The 17,253-nt window shown below is 37.1% G+C and overlaps 2 protein-coding genes across 2 annotated transcripts; both read left to right on the top strand.

Annotated features, from left to right (window-relative positions):
* The first annotated feature begins 6,252 nt into the window (after positions 1-6,252).
* LOC113288258 (adoMet-dependent rRNA methyltransferase spb1-like) lies at positions 6,253-11,988 on the top strand. The gene is made up of 11 exons (XM_026537234.1): positions 6,253-6,799; positions 7,548-7,595; positions 7,681-7,836; positions 7,970-8,016; positions 8,320-8,491; positions 8,649-8,710; positions 8,849-9,047; positions 9,131-9,211; positions 9,344-9,486; positions 10,334-10,457; positions 10,772-11,988. Exons 1-11 carry the CDS (start codon positions 6,323-6,325, stop codon positions 11,801-11,803), a joined length of 2,541 nt encoding a protein of 846 aa, XP_026393019.1. The 5' UTR covers positions 6,253-6,322; the 3' UTR covers positions 11,804-11,988.
* Positions 11,989-12,100: 112 nt separating this feature from the next.
* On the top strand, positions 12,101-17,227 carry LOC113288248 (adoMet-dependent rRNA methyltransferase spb1-like). The gene is made up of 11 exons (XM_026537225.1): positions 12,101-12,886; positions 13,617-13,664; positions 13,755-13,910; positions 14,041-14,087; positions 14,506-14,662; positions 14,882-14,943; positions 15,080-15,278; positions 15,376-15,465; positions 15,645-15,781; positions 15,881-16,004; positions 16,247-17,227. The coding sequence occupies exons 1-11, from the start codon at positions 12,410-12,412 to the stop codon at positions 17,120-17,122; spliced, it is 2,373 nt and encodes a 790-aa protein (XP_026393010.1). The 5' UTR covers positions 12,101-12,409; the 3' UTR covers positions 17,123-17,227.
* The last annotated feature ends 26 nt before the right edge of the window (positions 17,228-17,253 follow it).

Here is a 17,253-nt window from a genome sequence, read left to right as displayed (position 1 = left end):
TGATGAATCGCCATGAAGTCCTTGAGCTCAACTACACTTTTTTATCCTAGTCCGAGACTTAGCTATGTAGACTAGAAATCAAGACTCATAGTTTTGATCACTAACATTGACAAACATACTTGATATAGCAACGCATGCGAGGTAGACCGAGTTATGCTCTAACAATCTCCCCCTTTGTCAATTTTAGTGACAAAACTATTAGTACATATGGAATACAAAAAAGATAAACTTTAGTGGCTCCTATTCCATAGTCTAATCTTCAACGTTCCCTGAAATCTTCGTCCTTCCAAGTACTCCAATGATCCCAAAGGTTGTAAGTTTAGCATCACCGTTGTTGAAGATCCGTAGTTATAACAATGAGAGAAATCGAGATTCTCGATCATTATTATACAGTGACATAGTATTATTATGTAACATCAAAGTCCATATGTATCACGACTTTAACAATAATACTACGGTGATATGTATCACTCCCCCTTAGTCAATACTCCATCTCACGTGGAAACCACTCCCCCTTACACAATGATCCGAAAACCATATGTATATGTAGTAGAACTACAAATTAATTCTCTCCCTTTTAGTCAATAAAATTGGCAAAGGTACAAGAACGGGTTCCTAATGAAATTTCCGAGAAGAGACGTTTCATAGACTAAAAGAAGAAATACATACCAACTTAATTTAGATGCAATCATAAATCTGAAGCTAAATGCATTTATCAAGGAGTTTTAAGATACAAGATAACCCCTATAAAATTCCACAGCCGCACACCCCGCAAGATATTACCATTAAGCACAAGTTCAAAAGAAATCTCCCCCATTTGATGTCATTCCCGAGAGAACAACAAGAGCGACCTTAATTTCGAAAGAAAAGAAGGATTTTTAATTGGACACCAAAAACCATAGGAAAATGATTTTTTATATCCAAAACTCAATCAAATTAATCACAAGTAAACTCATGATTAATTTAATTGGAATATGCAACTAAACCAAACCACGAAAGTGATCAATTTAATTGATTGTGCTCAACATAAGTAAACTTACGGAGCTACGACTAAGGTAATCATACGGACATGACTAACTTAATCGTTCACATACTCAACATAGGGAAAACCTTACGGAATATACGACTACATCAACCAATAAAACATAGTTAGTATAGCCGTTCATATACTCAACACAAAAACTTGTGAAATATATGAAAATTCAACTAGACTAATTACAAGTGAACCCATAATTAATCTAATTGGAATCAGATCAAATGAATGAAGATTCAGACGATGAGAGAAAGATGATCAACATCATGATACAATTATACACAGTGAAAATTCCGCGAGCTCCTAAACTAAGAGTACTGAAGAAAATATATACATGGAGATTTTGAGAGGATGGACACTAACTGATGATGCGTGTACTTCGATGAAAATTTTCAACATTTCTTCTGAAATCTACAACAACTGGTCATTAGGATTCTTGGAGATTTTCGACGAGTAATTCCTAAATTCAACTATCAATTTGATGCACGAAACATACGAGGACATAGTCCCGAATAAAAGGTCATTGCATCCTAAGGATTTTATGAAAAGTCGGGGTCTAACAACCTCACCCGATATTTCTCTTAGCAATCTGTATGGACTAACTCCAATATACTTTTAAGAGAATCAAATAGACAGTTAGATTCAATCTTAATAAAAAGTATATCAAAGAGTTATATCTCAATTTCTCGATTCAATCCTCACTCAAACAAATAGGAATTTGCGAGCCATATGTATCACTCCCCCTAGTCAATACTTCATCTCACATGAAAACCACTCCCCCTTGCATAATGATCCGAAAACCATATGTATTTGTAGTGTGAACTACACATTAGTTCTCCCCCTTTTTGTCAATAAAATTAGCAAAGGTACGAAAACTAGTGGGATCCTAATGAAATTTCCATAGAAACACTTCATGACCAAAAGAAAGTACATATCAACTTTTTAGATGCAATCATATAGTCGAAACTAAATGCATTCATCAAGGAATTTATAAAGATAAAAGATAACCCCTATAATATTCCACAGCTGCACTTCCCACAAAGATTTGGCAACTAAGCACAAGTTCAATTAAGAACTCTCCCTCAAGAAGGATTAATGGAGAAAACACACAAACCCTAAAACGTTCACAAATGCGGACTAGAAGGGAGGAAGGAGAAGGTACGCGTACTCTCCTTTTATCTACCCAATAATGGGCTTGGACCCGTTTTGGAACCGCGACCCACAAAAGGAATGTGAGATTTCTTAGGTGGTCAATCACCAAGGTTATGCAACTTGCTAAGGCACAAAAATTTGCGAAGCGACAGTGCGAAAAAGAAAAAAATTAACCCAGGTACAAACAAATCAAACCATTTCTTGCCCCATCTCAAGATATATACAAATGGGGTAATGCCAACAAGGTACCAAGTGGTGAGATGTGCAGATAGATTCTCATGCACCATTTCCGGTTGATATTTGTGAACAATACCAGTCATATAATCATAGAGATGATGATAATCAGGGTTAACAGAGCTCTCTAGCTTCCTTGTCATGTGACCAGAAAGGAGATTTTTCCGATGTCTTAAACTTGTGTCAACACTACGAGAGTCCGTTTCATTAGACCCACTTGTGTTGACAACGTTTTTAGTTCGTACATCATGATTGCATGATTTTATATGTACCGAACTTTTATCAGATTGATTCTTCTTCTTAATTGAGTTAAGCTTTTCTAAGAATCTAAAAACATTTTCATATTGCTCTAAATAGATCTTTGTCAATTGATCCATCATGATAGTATTCCTCAAAAAGATTAAGAGTTAATCTAGTGAGATTCCATATCTTTGAGCGTAAAGAACATTTTCTCAATCTTCCTTTCTTTTTAATTTTTCATTTAGATTGTTTCTCATCATCTAACATTTCCAAAGTCTTAGGGAGTGAGATTATCATGAGAAACCAGAGGTCTGGTCCATAATAATCTCTGAACAATCTTTAAGGAGTTTTGGTTTGCGTTACAAATGTTGAGAGCAAGTTTCCCAAAGAAATTTCCCATAAGGGCAAACTTTAAGGATCAGCCAAACACAAACTTATTAGGTCTAAAGTGTTTGGCTGCTCTGATACCAATTGAAAAAGTGGGGGTCTAACAACCTTACCCAATATTTCGCTTAGAAATCTGAATAGACTAACTCAAATATACTTTTAAGAGAATCAACTAGACAGTTAGACTCAATCTTAATAAAAAGTATATCAAAGAGTTATATCTCAATTTCTCGATTCAATCCTCACTCAAACAAATAGGAATTTGCGAGCCTGATTGAATACAAGAGAAATCACTTGAACGGTACCAAAGACCAATGTTCAAGAATCAATCAACAACCAAAGGTTGGATTTACCAATTGATAGATTCAGCGCACAACCTGTGATATTTCAATTACATAACAAAATATAATGCGGAAGAAAAAAAACACAGTCACCAGAAGTTTTGTTAACGAGGAAATCGAAAATGCAGAAAAACCCCGGGACCTAGTCCAGATTGAACGCACATTGTATTGAGTCGTTACGAACATTAGCCTACTACAAACTAACTTCGTCCTAGACTGTAGTTGAACCCCAATCAATCTCACACTGATCCAAGGTACAGTTGCACTCCTTACCTCTCTGATCCCAGCAGGATACTACACACTTGATTCCCTTAGTTGATCTCACCCACAACTAAGAGTTGCTACGACCCAAAGTCGAAGATTTTAATAAACAAATTTGTATCACACAGAAAAGTCTACATGAATAGATAAATCTGTCTTCCAAAGAAATACCTACGAGTTTGTTCCGTCTTTTGATAGATCAAGGTGAACAGGAACCAACTGATACACCAAACTTATATTCCCGAAGAACAACTTAGAAATATCAATCACCTTACAATAATCTTAATCAACTAGCGAAACAAGATATTGTGGAATCACAAACGATGAGACGAAGGTGTTTGTGATTACTTTTCTATCTTGCCTATCGAAGAAATTAATCTCAAGCCAATCTTATAATTATACTCAAATACGATAGAAACAACAAGATCAGATCACACAACTACAAAGAAAATGGTTGGGACTGGATTCACAATCCCAAAGAAGCCTTCAACTCGCTAACATATATGGTCTCGATAGAAACCTAAGGTTAAAGGAGAATCGACTCTAGCTTATACAACTAGTATCACACAGGAGGTGTGGGGATTAAGTTTCCCAGTTGCTAGAGTTCTCTTTTATATAGTCTGCAAATCGGGGTTTGCAATCTAAGTTACCTTGGTAACAAAGCATTCAAGATTCACCGTTAGATGAAACCCGATTAGATTCAAGCTAATATCTTTCAACCGTTAGATTGAACTTAGATTGTTATACACACGTGAAATGTAACTTCATTTAGGTTTGAGTAACCGTACCTAAACGTGTACACTTAGTTGGTTTAACAATAGTTAACCGATGGTTAGCCATATGAGCACTTTCATATCAACCTTATTCATCTTCACAATAACTAGTTAAAATGACTCAAAAGAACTAGTTAGATTGTTGTTCAATTGCTTAGATCTCATAGAAGTATACAAGACACAATCGAAGAAAAAAAGATTTTGATTCACTCGAATCTGTTCATGAACATTATAGCCACGGTTTGCAAGATTGCATTCTTTAATTTATAAATGTCTTAGTTCACGAATAAACCGTTTTTAGAAAATAACCCACTTAAGTACGCATACCGGTACACATACTTAAGTACCCGGACTGAGCTTCTTTTCAGTTCAAAATCTCCAGCAGAAATTCACGGGATGTGAACTTCCGACAGTACGCGGACTTAGCTCCGGTCATCCTAAACTAGTAAAGTATGCATACTTTGGTTCAAGGATTTTGGACTTACACAAGTATGAATTCACATACAATGTTCATATCCATTCATGGTTATATATTCTAAACTCTCATTCAAATCTTTGAAACATCCTTAGAGGGTGTTATATAGTTGTTATTCACAAACTATTTTTCATCAAAGCGATTTTCAATTTATTGAAATGATCAACTTGACTTTCGTCACGAGTAAAGATGAAATTGTCCAAAGAGAAAGTTTACCAACACATATTTCGAGAAATAGATAAGCGAGATAAACTCGGCTCGAAATAACAAATGTGTATAATCGAACTCTATACAATACGACTTTTGTCTCAAGATAGGAGATAGAGTAGATAGACTTTTGAGTGATAGATAAGTTCAAGTCTCCACATACCTTTTTGTCGATGAGGTTCCACCATTTCCTTGAGTAGTTCTTCGTCTTTGCATGATGAACGCCGTAGAGTCTAGAGCTCAACTACACTTACTATCCTAGACCGAGACTTAGCTATAAGTAGATTAAAAATCAAGACTTATAGGTTTGGCAACTAAACTTGACAAACAAGCTTGAGATAGCAACACTTGCGAGTTCGACCGAGCAGTGCTCTAACATTTTACCTAATGGTTTGCCAGAGGATGCTTGTTATGAGTACATTCGTATGTCAAACACAACTGCATACGAAAATCTCATTATGTTTTGCGGAATTGTAGTCAACCACTTTCGTCCACGTTTCTTTACGACAACCAGCACAATGTTGGATATAACATGCTTATTTTTGACTCCGGATCTCGAATAACAACATCATTTTACATAAATCGGCTTTGTACGAAGAACTGAAGTATGGAACTGTTGCAACTGCAAATTTGATCGTCAATGATAATAACTATAATATTTGGGTATTTTTTGAAGGACGAAATTTATCCAGCCTGACCAACTTTAGTTCAAGCTTACACTAATATCCCCAAACACGATGAGAACCGTGATAGAAGGTGTTTTAACAAGAAGCAGAAGTGATGTAGAAAGCATGTCGAACGAGCATTTGGAATTTTAAAGGGAAAGTTCCACATAATTTGTTAAATCGGCCAATCCCCCAATATCCAATCGGCCAATCCGGAAAATATTAGATCCACTGCATAAAGGATTAGATGACAGATTGGATACGGATGAAAGTTTGAAATCTGCTATTTAGATAGACTGGACGCCGGCCGAACCAAATCCGTCGGATTTCATCTGCTGCTCACAGTACCTACATGAAAGACAGGCCCAATAAATCACCAATAGTCCAACTCTCCACAGCCCAACAGCTCAGCAAGTCGGTCGACTCACCAGGCAAAGCTAAACCCTAAAATCCAATAAAACCCTATAACTTTGCTAGAGCTTCTCTTCCTCGTTTTCCCTTTCCTCCTCCCTCAACCCCAAGAACACAGTTGCAGACATACAGACGAGGGAAAAATGGTTCAGAAGGCGAAGGGAAAGCATAGGTTAGATAAGTATTATCATCTAGCCAAAGAACAAGGTTACAGATCTAGAGCAGCTTTTAAATTGCTTCAGTTAGAAGCTAAATTCAATTTCTTAGAATCAGCTCATTCTGTATTAGATCTTTGTGCTGCACCTGGTGGTTGGATGCAAGTTGCTGTTAAAAAAATCCCAGTTGGTAGTTTTGTTCTAGGTATTGATCTTTTCCCAATTAAACCTATTCGAGGTGCTATTTCAGTCGAAGAAGATATTACTACCGCTAAATGTAGAGCAACTATTAAGAGGCTTATGAGTGAAAATGGAGTTAGAGGTTTTGATGTTATATTGCATGATGGTTCTCCTAATGTTGGTGGTGCTTGGGCTCAAGAAGCTACAGTTCAGACGTCTTTGATTATTGATTCTGTTAAACTCGCCACGGAATTTATGTCACCTAAAGGGACTTTTGTTACTAAGGTAATATAATGTTTTGATTATGTTTTTCGATTGGTTTATTTTGTGAATTTTAATTTAGTTAGTGTTTATTGAATGTTTACTGTGTCAAATCCAAATGATGAAACAACCTCTTCTATTCACATGGTGTCAGCGATATATTCTGCAATTGATTTAGCACCATTTATGGGTGCTGCTGTAAACTCAGCAATAGCATATATCCGTGGTTTATTTGATATCAATTATAAGTTTACATACCCAGCATTTTGCAATAGATACAACATGTGTTGTTTACTTTCAGTTTATTTAGTCTTTGCTATGGAACTAGGATTTGCTATGTCTGCTGGTGGTGGTTTGTTATAGTATCTCTTCGGCTTGGCTTTGCTTTGGTAGTCCTGATAATGGGTTTATTGGTACACACATCTTTGGTCTCAGTGTCTCTTCTTCACAAATTTAGCAGTTACTTTTATCTAGAGTTAGTCAAACGTTCATTGCAAAATAAAATAAAAAAAAATATTGCAAATTATAAGCAATCACCCGCACCGGGTTTTAATTATGGATGTTTTCTTTATAAATTGGCTTTAGAATCACTGTTGCAGGGTTAGCTAGTGGTTTCAATTGCTGAGAGAACTCAGCTGTTGCTTATATCATTTGTACTCAGCTTTTTGACTGGTTTTGTTTATTCTGATGTTTCTCATTGGTTTTAGTCTTTCTGTTCATGACGAGTTGAATTCTGTTTGGGTATTGATTGCTTGTCTATCATGTTCTGTAGATTTTCAGGTCACAAGATTACAATGCCGTCCTTTACTGTCTGAAGCAGGTAACAGTTTTGTTTCTTTTTAACTGAAGATAGTGAAATTACTTTTGCCTGTTTCTGTTGTCTAATCCTGGACTTTGCATCACAGTTATTTGAGAAAGTCGAAGTGACTAAACCAATTGCCAGTCGTTCCACATCTGCAGAAACCTACATTATAGGTAAAAAATATTTAGCCCCTGCAAAGATTGATCCCCGTCTTCTAGATGTGAAGCATTTATTTGATGTTGAAGAGAAAAAGCAAAAGGTAATTCTTATTAAAACATAAATTTATGGATTTATTCAAATGTTACCTTTTTTCTATTTTGATCACACTTTTCTTTCATTAATTCATTTAATTCATATCAGACATCTGATTCTGTAAGTGTCTGCAATTATAGGCAAAGGATGTTCTTGGGAAAGGAGGAAAAACGAGACACCGTGATGGGTATGTATCATTTTTGCGACTGAGTAATTCTTTTTACTGAATTGTGAAAACATGGTTCTTTTTCTTGCACATGTTAGTGAAAATTATGAATTGTTTCTTGTGGGCGATCGTTCTATTTCATCTCTTTCACAACCTAAAACTTTTTCTACTTTTGGAGCACAGAGACTTGGAAATCTAAAAGGAAAATGAACAACTAACATAATAAAATCTCCCATGTATATATGCACCTACATTGTTACATATTTGCTCTATGCTTGAATTATGTTCATTAATTTTGGTTTGTCATATATATGATTATTTCAGGTACGTAGTAGATAGCGAAGGCAAAACTATGGCAATCCTAAGGACGGTTGTTTTGGCTTCAGATTTTGTGTGGTCTGCGACCCCACTTGAGATTCTCGGGACAGCTACTTCCATATCCTTCAAGGATCCTGCTTGCTTACCATTAAGAGATCATAGTTTAACCACTGATGAGGTACTTGCCTTTTTTCGATAGTAAATTCTGTTTTAGGTATCTTTGTCTACTGGTCAATGATGTTCATTTTGTTATCCAACACAGAATGTTTTTTGCATTGGGTTTGGTTGTCTGTTTGCTGCTGTTTCAACTAATTCTAATTACCTTGTCTTTTCAGGTCAAGGCTCTATGTGAGGATCTGCAGGTTCTGGGAAAGCAAGATTTCAAGCATCTGATGAAGTATGTCACTGCTTATTCATTTTTCAATAAGCATATAGTCCTCAAATATAGATGTTAAGAACATGGGTAACAGTTATCCGTGTTAGCTGGCATAATTTTTCATCTCATTTAGTTTCATGTCTTTCTCCAAATTAACAGGTGGAGGATAAATTTGAGAAAGGCACTATCCCCCACACAGAAGGCTATTCCTAAATCTACTGATGCTGAGGATGAAAATAAGGCTGATGAGGACGACGATGATGATGATAAGATGCTCAACGAAATGGAGGAGCTGACGTACGCTATGGAGCGCAAGAAGAAACGTGCAAAGAAAATTGCTGCAAAAAGACTAGCCAAGGTCGTTAGTCTACAATTTGTTTGTGTCTTTTATGTGATGTCATTTAGCTGATTCTTTCCATTACCTTCTTCGAAAATCTGCAGGATAAAACACGTAAGATGCAGGTTGATGCATTGGAAGATGGTTATCAAGAACATGATTTGTTTTCTCTTTCTTCTATCAAGGTTTGTTTAAACACAAGGCAATACCTTCAGTCTGAAACTTAGTGTTTATTTTCTTATTTCCAGGACGTAGCTGAATCTAGTAATTCCAGGAATACCTCAAATACTAACAATACCTACCTTGTTTATTTTTAGGGAAAGAAGGACCTGGAAATTGTTGACTCAACAGAACTCGATGATGAAACTGGCAACTTAGGAGACAGCGAAAATGAAGACCAGGATACTCGTATTCAAAAGGATTCATCCAGTGATATTGACACTGATGAGGAGCAACAGAGGTAATCTTTTCAATACCTTATTCCTGCTTAGGGATGGTCATGGGGCAGGGATCTTGTATCCCAGTCACTGCCCCGTTCAAAAAAAAAAACCCACACCCTCCCCATTACCCGCTTGATCTGGGACGGGGCGGGTATGGGAAATACCCGTACGGGGCGGGTTTTTTACGGGTTACCCATAACATTAAGCTCAAATATGATGAGTTAATTTAATAATCAATACCTAAGTTCAACCAATAATAATAATAATAATTTACAATTTCAAACTCAAAAATTCATCGTAAAACAAGGAAAGAAAAACAAATTGGTCTACAAACGAGCATCACTCATTTTAGTTCTTAATTATTTCTTATCCGGTATCTTTCTTATAATATAATATAATTTCTTAGTTTAAATATAATATAAATAATTAATGATATCTTATATTTTTACCTTTTCTTTTATAATATAATATAAATATAATTTCTTAGTTTAAATATAATATAAATAATTAATGATATCTTATACTTTTACCTTTTCTTTTATAATATAATATAATATAATATCTTAGTTTAAATATAATATAAATAATTAATAAAAATATAAAATCCTAAAATAGAAACGTACGGGGTGGGTATGGGGCGGGGACCTAGAATCTCATCCCCGCCCCATCTCCGCTTCACTAATTTCGGGTATTACCCATACCCAACCCCAACCCCGTTTGTACGGGTAAAACCCTACCCAATAGGGGCGGGTACCCACGGGGATGGGTGGGGCAAATGGCCATCCCTATTCCTGCTTTAAATATACTTGGTGATGTACTAGTATTGTATATGTTCACTGACTGATCCTTTTGTATTCATCTGACTAGGTATGACGACGAACTCGAGGGTTTTCTTGACGAAGCTTATGAACGGTATGTCACTAGAAAAGAAGGAAGTTCTCAGCAGCGAAAGCGTGCTAGGAAGTCCTATGACGAAAAGGAACTATATAAGGTATGGAGGAAATCATTATTATGAGTTTTTGATGTGGAATTTCATTATTGGTATCTTGTTACACGCAGTGAACATGTATCTTCTTACATTTCGAACTTGATTAAATCTTTGGATGACCTTTCTCTGGAGCATCTCAATATTGAGAAATCATTTTTGTGACACTTTTATCTCAATGCCCACTCTAGTTGGGTGACAATGGTCCCTCCGTGTTCCACCTCATGCTGTTGTTACTTATAATTTTTCTTTTATAACAATTAGTTTGGGGTTGTTATGCTTTCTCTGTTTGACTTTGATTTTTTCTTTTTGTCATGTAGGGCGATGATGCTATTGAATCGGATCATGATTCTGACAAAGAAATGATTGATAGTGAAGCCAATCCTTTAATGGTTCCACTTCAAGAGGAGGAAGCACAAACACAAGAACAGATTACTGAGCAGTGGTTTAGTCAGGATGTCTTTGCTGAAGCTGCAGCAGATGAAGAACACTTGTGGAAAAAGGAGAGTGACGATGAAATGGAGGTAGACATAAAAGAGACAAAGCTTTCAATTCCGGAAGTATCTAAACAGAATATGACAATGACTGATGATTCCAACAGTTCCAAACTCCCTAAGAATAAAGCTGCTAAAGCTGCAGAGGATGACTTTGAAATAGTCCCTGCTCCTGCTACGGACTCGAGTGACGATTCATCCTCATCCTCCGATGAATCAGAGGATTTAGATAATTATCAGAAGTCTGTGATATTAGCCACTGCAAAGAAAATGCTGAGAAAGAAACAGAGGGAGACGTTACTTGATGATGCTTACAACAGGTATATGTTTGACGATGAGGGATTGCCCACATGGTTCCTTGACGAGGAAAAGAAGCATAGGCAGATGACAAGACCCGTAACTAAAGAGGAGATTGCTGCTCAGAAGGCACAGTTTAAAGAGATTGATGCTCGTCCCGGAAAGAAGGTTGCACAGGCTAAAGCTCGAAAGAAGAGGGTTGCTATGAGGCAGCTTGAGAAGGTCCGAAAGAAGGCAAACACCATTTCTGACCAAACTGACATCAATGACATGTCAAAGAGCAAGATGATTGAGCAGCTTTACAAGAAAGCACAACCTAAGAGAGTGAAGAAGGAATATGTCGTTGCGAAGAAGGGAGTCCAAGTTAAACCCGTTGGGAAAGGAAAGGTTCTTGTCGATCGGCGGATGAAGAAAGATCAGCGGTCTCGTGGAATTGGTAGACATGGCAAGGGTCCCTCTAAGAAGAGTAAGGCCGGTGGTAAGGGTGCTTCTAAAGGCAAAGGATCTGCTAATAAAGGAGCATCCGCTCACAGAGGAGGAAAGAAAGGAAAAAGCTTTTGATTATACATAGTAGAAGACTGAAGCTGTTTTGATTAATTTTTAAGTTCTACAATTTTGTGAGCAGATTTTATTACTGTTAGCTGCTTCATTCTCTGGAAATTGAATATGGTTGCATATGACTACTGGAATTGAGTAATTTATATGTTCGCACAAAGCTATAATATTTGCTTAACTGTTTGAAATTTTGTAGTGTTGTCCATTGGCATCTGAAGTCTCCCCGATGGGAGACAAAAATTTGATTAGTATAGTTCACAAGACAGAACTCCATCATTATTACCACGAAAAACATGCCGAGGAGTAGACACATTAGTGCAATTCCAGAAAGTTCACTGAAAAACTGCGAATGAATCATAAAATTGCATGGTCCGCTTATGTGAATGGTCTGCGAATGAATCAAAGGCGGGATAACCAAAATAATTTACGGGTAAATGGCACCAGTTTTTCCGGCCGGCGCGCGCAAGATACGATCAAGGTAGTCCGACACCATAAATAGTCCAATTCGACGGCCCAATTATGCCTCTTTAAACCCCGTACTATATTCTCCTCTGTGATCAGCCTCTCGACCTCTTGATTCTTGAACCCTAAAATTATACAGAGAAGAGAGAAATGGGTAAGAAGGTAAAGGGAGGTGCTAGGTTAGACAAATACTATCGTCTAGCCAAAGAACAAGGTTACAGGTCTAGAGCATCATTCAAATTACTCCAACTAGAATCAAAATTCAATTTTCTAGAATCAGCTCATTCTGTATTGGATCTTTGTGCTGCACCTGGTGGTTGGATGCAAGTTGCTGTTAAAAAAGTCCCAGTTGGTAGTTTTGTTCTTGGAGTTGATCTTTATCCTATTAAACCTATTAGAGGGGCTATTTCGATTATAGAAGATATTACTACTGTTAGGTGTAGAGCAACTATAAAAAAGCTTATGAAAGAAAATGGTGTTAGAAGTTTTGATGTTGTATTGCATGATGGTTCTCCTAATATTGGTGGTGCTTGGGCTCAAGAAGCTACGGTTCAGACGTCTTTGGTTGTTGATGCTGTGAGGCTCGCTACAGAATTTTTATCACCTAAAGGAACTATTGTTACTAAGGTAATATATACTGGTATTTTGATTCTGTTATTGGTTTCATTGCTGAATTGTTATTTAATCGGTAAATTGTAGTAGAGTGTTACTTCAGTGAATTGTATATTGATTGTTTACTTGGGTTTAATGGGAAGTTTGCGTGGCATTCGATATTGTCGAGAATTAATTATCATTTTTGCTAATGATACAAAGAGGGAATTGTGTGTTTAATTGCAATTTGCGTTGTTGTTGAAGTACATGAATAGAAAGTTGATAGTATTCAGACTAAGTCATCAGGACAACTGAGGTTTTAACCGGTTCTTTAAATCGCATAATTAAGATAGGAGGTTATCCTGCATCTTACGGGACTGCAAGTGTAATTTCATGTAGTAACACCACACTATCTCATACTTGATAGCCATCGAATTGTTAACATTGTAATTTATATAGTCTAGTAGAAATTTTCATTTGTGGCACCTCAGGACTCGGAGTGTATTGGTCCCTTGCTGCTTCCGGTCGGAGCTCAATGTATTGGTCCTTTGTGCTTATCCGTGCATGTATAAAACGAATACTGTTGCTGCTAAGAATAGTATCTCTATAGACGTTGCCACTTACCACCGACTCCTTGTATCAGTCTCGCCTTACTTTCGTGATTTGCTATGTTTACTAGATTTAAAGTTTTACAGTTTGTATTATTTTCTACTTAATGTGATAAATGTATTCAAGTATTGATTGCTTGTCTATTGTGTTTTGATAGATATTCAGGTCCCAAGATTACAATAAGGTCCTGTACTGTCTTAATCAGGTGAGAGCTTTGTTTCCGTTTCACTGAACTTAATAATGTTAATTTTGCTTCTTTTCGTTATTGATATCTTATTCTGGGTCTCTGTTGCAGTTATTTGACAAAGTCGAAGTGACTAAACCAATTGCCAGTCGTTCCACATCTGCAGAAACCTACATTGTGGGTAAGAAATATAAAGCTCCTGCAAAGATTGATCCCCGTCTGCTCGACGTGAAGTATTTGTTTGATGTTGAACAGGAAAACCGTAAGGTAATTCATGATATTACATCCAATAATATCAAGGTTATATGAATAGTTCACATTATATCTGTTTTCCATCACCATTTTATATTGTTGATGAATTTCAGACTTCTGATTTTCTAAGTTTTGGAGTTTGTAGGTGGCGAATGATGTTCTCGGGAAACCAGTACCAATACCCCGAGTAGGGTATGTAACATCTTCCGATGAGTCCAAATTGTTGGTTGATTTGCGAATTTAACCATGTAGGGAGGTTCTTGCCTTGCATGTTTTAGTGAAAAATGTGAATTAGCCATTGCATGTTCTTAATCGGCTCTTTCATAACCTAAAACTCGTTCAGGGGCGTAGAAATTTGAAAAGAAAAAGGAACTACCAATGTTTAGAATATAGGAATGAACATATTCATGGATTCTGGTTTGTCTTACATCACTAATTGCGGGTATCCAGATGTGTCAACTAACATACCCTAGGATATGGGGAAGATGTAATAAAATCTCCTATGTATATGCACCTACACTGTTACACATTTGGTTTATCTAGTTCCTAATGTTCTATGCTTGAATTTATGTTCATTGATTTTGGTTCATCATATATATAATTATTTCAGGTACGAAAAAGATATGTCAGTGTTGAGGACGATTGTTCTGGCATCAGACTTTGTGTGGTCTGAGATCCCTCTTGAAGTTCTCCAGACAGCTACTTCCATATCCTTCAAGGATCCTGCCTGCATACCATTGAAAGATCATATCTTAACCACTGAAGAGGTACTTCCCATTTTCAATGTGTCAAATTTTGGAGCTGTGTTGTTGTTTAAGATAGCGGGACTCCATTTCTTATAGTAATTGCTGTTTCATGTATCTTTGTCAACTGGTCAATAGTGTTTTGTATATATATCATCTAAAATAGAATGTTAATTATTTGTATCAGGTTGAATTCTCCATTTGCTGCTTTTCAACTAATTTCTAGTTACCTTGTCTTTTCAGGTGAAGGCGCTATGTGAAGATCTGCAGGTTTTGGGAAAGACAGACTTCAAGCATCTGATGAAGTATATTGCAGAATATTCATTCGTAGATAAACATATGGTCCTCAAATATTTATGTTGGAAACGGGTGATAGTTATTTATATTAGCTGGCAATATTTTCTTTCTCATTTAGTTTCATGTTTGTCTCCAAATTTATAGGTGGAGGATAGGTTTGAGAAAAGCACTATCCCCTACGCAAAAGGCTATTCCTAAACCTACTGATGCTGATGATGAAAATAAGGCTGTTGACGACGGCGACGATGATGGTAAGATGCTTAAGGAAATGGAAGAGCTGACATACGCTATGGAGCGCAAGAAGAAACGTGCAAAGAAAGTTGCTGCGAGAAGACAAGCTAAGGTCATTAGACTGTATCCCTATTAGGCGTCTTTACAGCTGCGTGAGTCTGAATGCTTTTTAGCTGATTCTTTCGTTTGCTTTCTTGAAAATTCTGCAGGATAAATTACGTAAATCAACCGGGATGCTGGTAGATGCACTGGAAGATGGTTATGTTGATGATGAGTTGTTTTCTCTTTCATCTATCAAGGTTTTTATGTTACAATGGCAATTCCTTCAACTTGAAACTTTCTCTTTGGTTCTTAGTTCCAGGATTTAGTTGAAACTAGTATTGACACAGAATATACCAGAATTACCGATACTCACATCTTAGTCAAGCACTATCTCACATACTAATGGTTCCTACTTTTGCTGTTCTGATTCTTTTAGGGAAAGAAGGATCTAGAAGCTGTTGACTCAGTCAATTATGAAGATGGGAATTTAGGAGATAGCGAGAATGATGAGTATGAGACTAGTACCCAAAATGATCCATCCAGTGATATTGACGCTGATGAAGAGAAAAAGCGGTAAACTTTCTCATCCCTTAATCCTGCTTTAAGGAAACTCCCTGACAATACCACTGTTGTACATTTAGTGTGACTGAAAATGTGCATTCGTCTGACTAGGTATGATGAGCAAATCGAGGATTTCCTTGATGAAGCTTACGAACAATATATAACTAGAAAAGAAGGAAGTTCTCAGCAGCGAAAGCGTTCTAAGAAGGCCTTCGATGAAAAAGAGCTGTATAAGGTATGTTGGAAATCAGTATGATTTGACAAGGGGAAGTTTCATTACTGACGTCTTGCTGGCATGTATCTTCTTACCCTTATGATTTGATTAAATCTGCTCTGGACGACCTCTGCCTGAAGCATCTCAGTTTCGATCTTTTTGTCTTGCCTTTGTCTCAATGCCGCTTTTTATTAGGTGATATTCGGTCCTGTTTGATTTCTCTTCTATTTTCTCTGTTTGATTTTTTTTTTCCATCCCTGAAGGGTGACGATGCTGTTGAATTAGAGCATGATTCTGACAGAGAAATGGTACCTAGTGAAGTGAATCCTTTAGTGATCTCTCTTCAAGAGGAGGAAGCACAAACACAAGAACAGGTTACACAGCAATGGTTTAGTCAGGATATCTTTGCTGAAGCTGCAGAAGTTGGAAACATCTGGGGGGAAATGGAGAGTGAAAATGAAATGGAAGTAGATATAAAAGAGAATCTGTCGGTGCATTCCAACAATTTCGAACTCCCTAAAACCCGAGTTTCTAAAGCAGCAGACGATGACTTTGAGGTCGTCCCAGCTGCTATTACGGACTCGAGTGACGACTCATCTGCATCGTCATCCTCCAACGAATCAGATGAAGAAGATAACGATAAGAAGGCCGAGATACTAGCCTCTGCAAAGAAAATGCTGAAGAAGAAACAGAGGGAGGCATTACTTGATGACGCTTACAACAGGTACATGTTTGACGATGATAAATTGCCCCCATGGTTTCTTGAAGAGGAAAAGAGGCACAGACAACAAATGAAGCCTGTAACGAAAGAAGAAATTGCTGCAATGAAGGCACTTTATAAAGAGATTGATGCTCGGACTCCAAAGAAGGTTGCACAGGCTAAAGCTCGAAAGAAGCGGGTTGCTTTGAGGCAGCGTGAGAACGTCAGAAGGAAAGCAAACACCATTTCTGACCAGACTGACATCACTGACATGTCAAAGAGCAAGATGATTGACAAACTTTATAGGAAAGCAGCCCCGAAGAGGCCAAAGAAGGAATATGTTGTTGCAAAGAAGGGAGTCCAAGTTAAAACCCCTGGCAAAGGAAAGGTTCTAGTCGACCGACGGATGAAGAAGGATAAGAGGGCGCGTACGCGTTGATTCAGTGATTCCTAATTTATAGAATTCTGTGAGCCAGTTTTTTTTTTTGTTACTGTTTGCTGTTAGAAAACCGTACCATAAGAATGAATGTTTTATTTGTCGTAATTCTGCTCAATACGTCACCCATGGGT

The sequence above is a fragment of the Papaver somniferum genome, chromosome 1, assembly GCF_003573695.1.
Source record: "Papaver somniferum cultivar HN1 chromosome 1, ASM357369v1, whole genome shotgun sequence".
NCBI lineage: Eukaryota > Viridiplantae > Streptophyta > Magnoliopsida > Ranunculales > Papaveraceae > Papaver > Papaver somniferum.
Note: the sequence above shows the minus strand (reverse complement) of the source record. Positions and strands in the feature narration are given on the sequence as shown.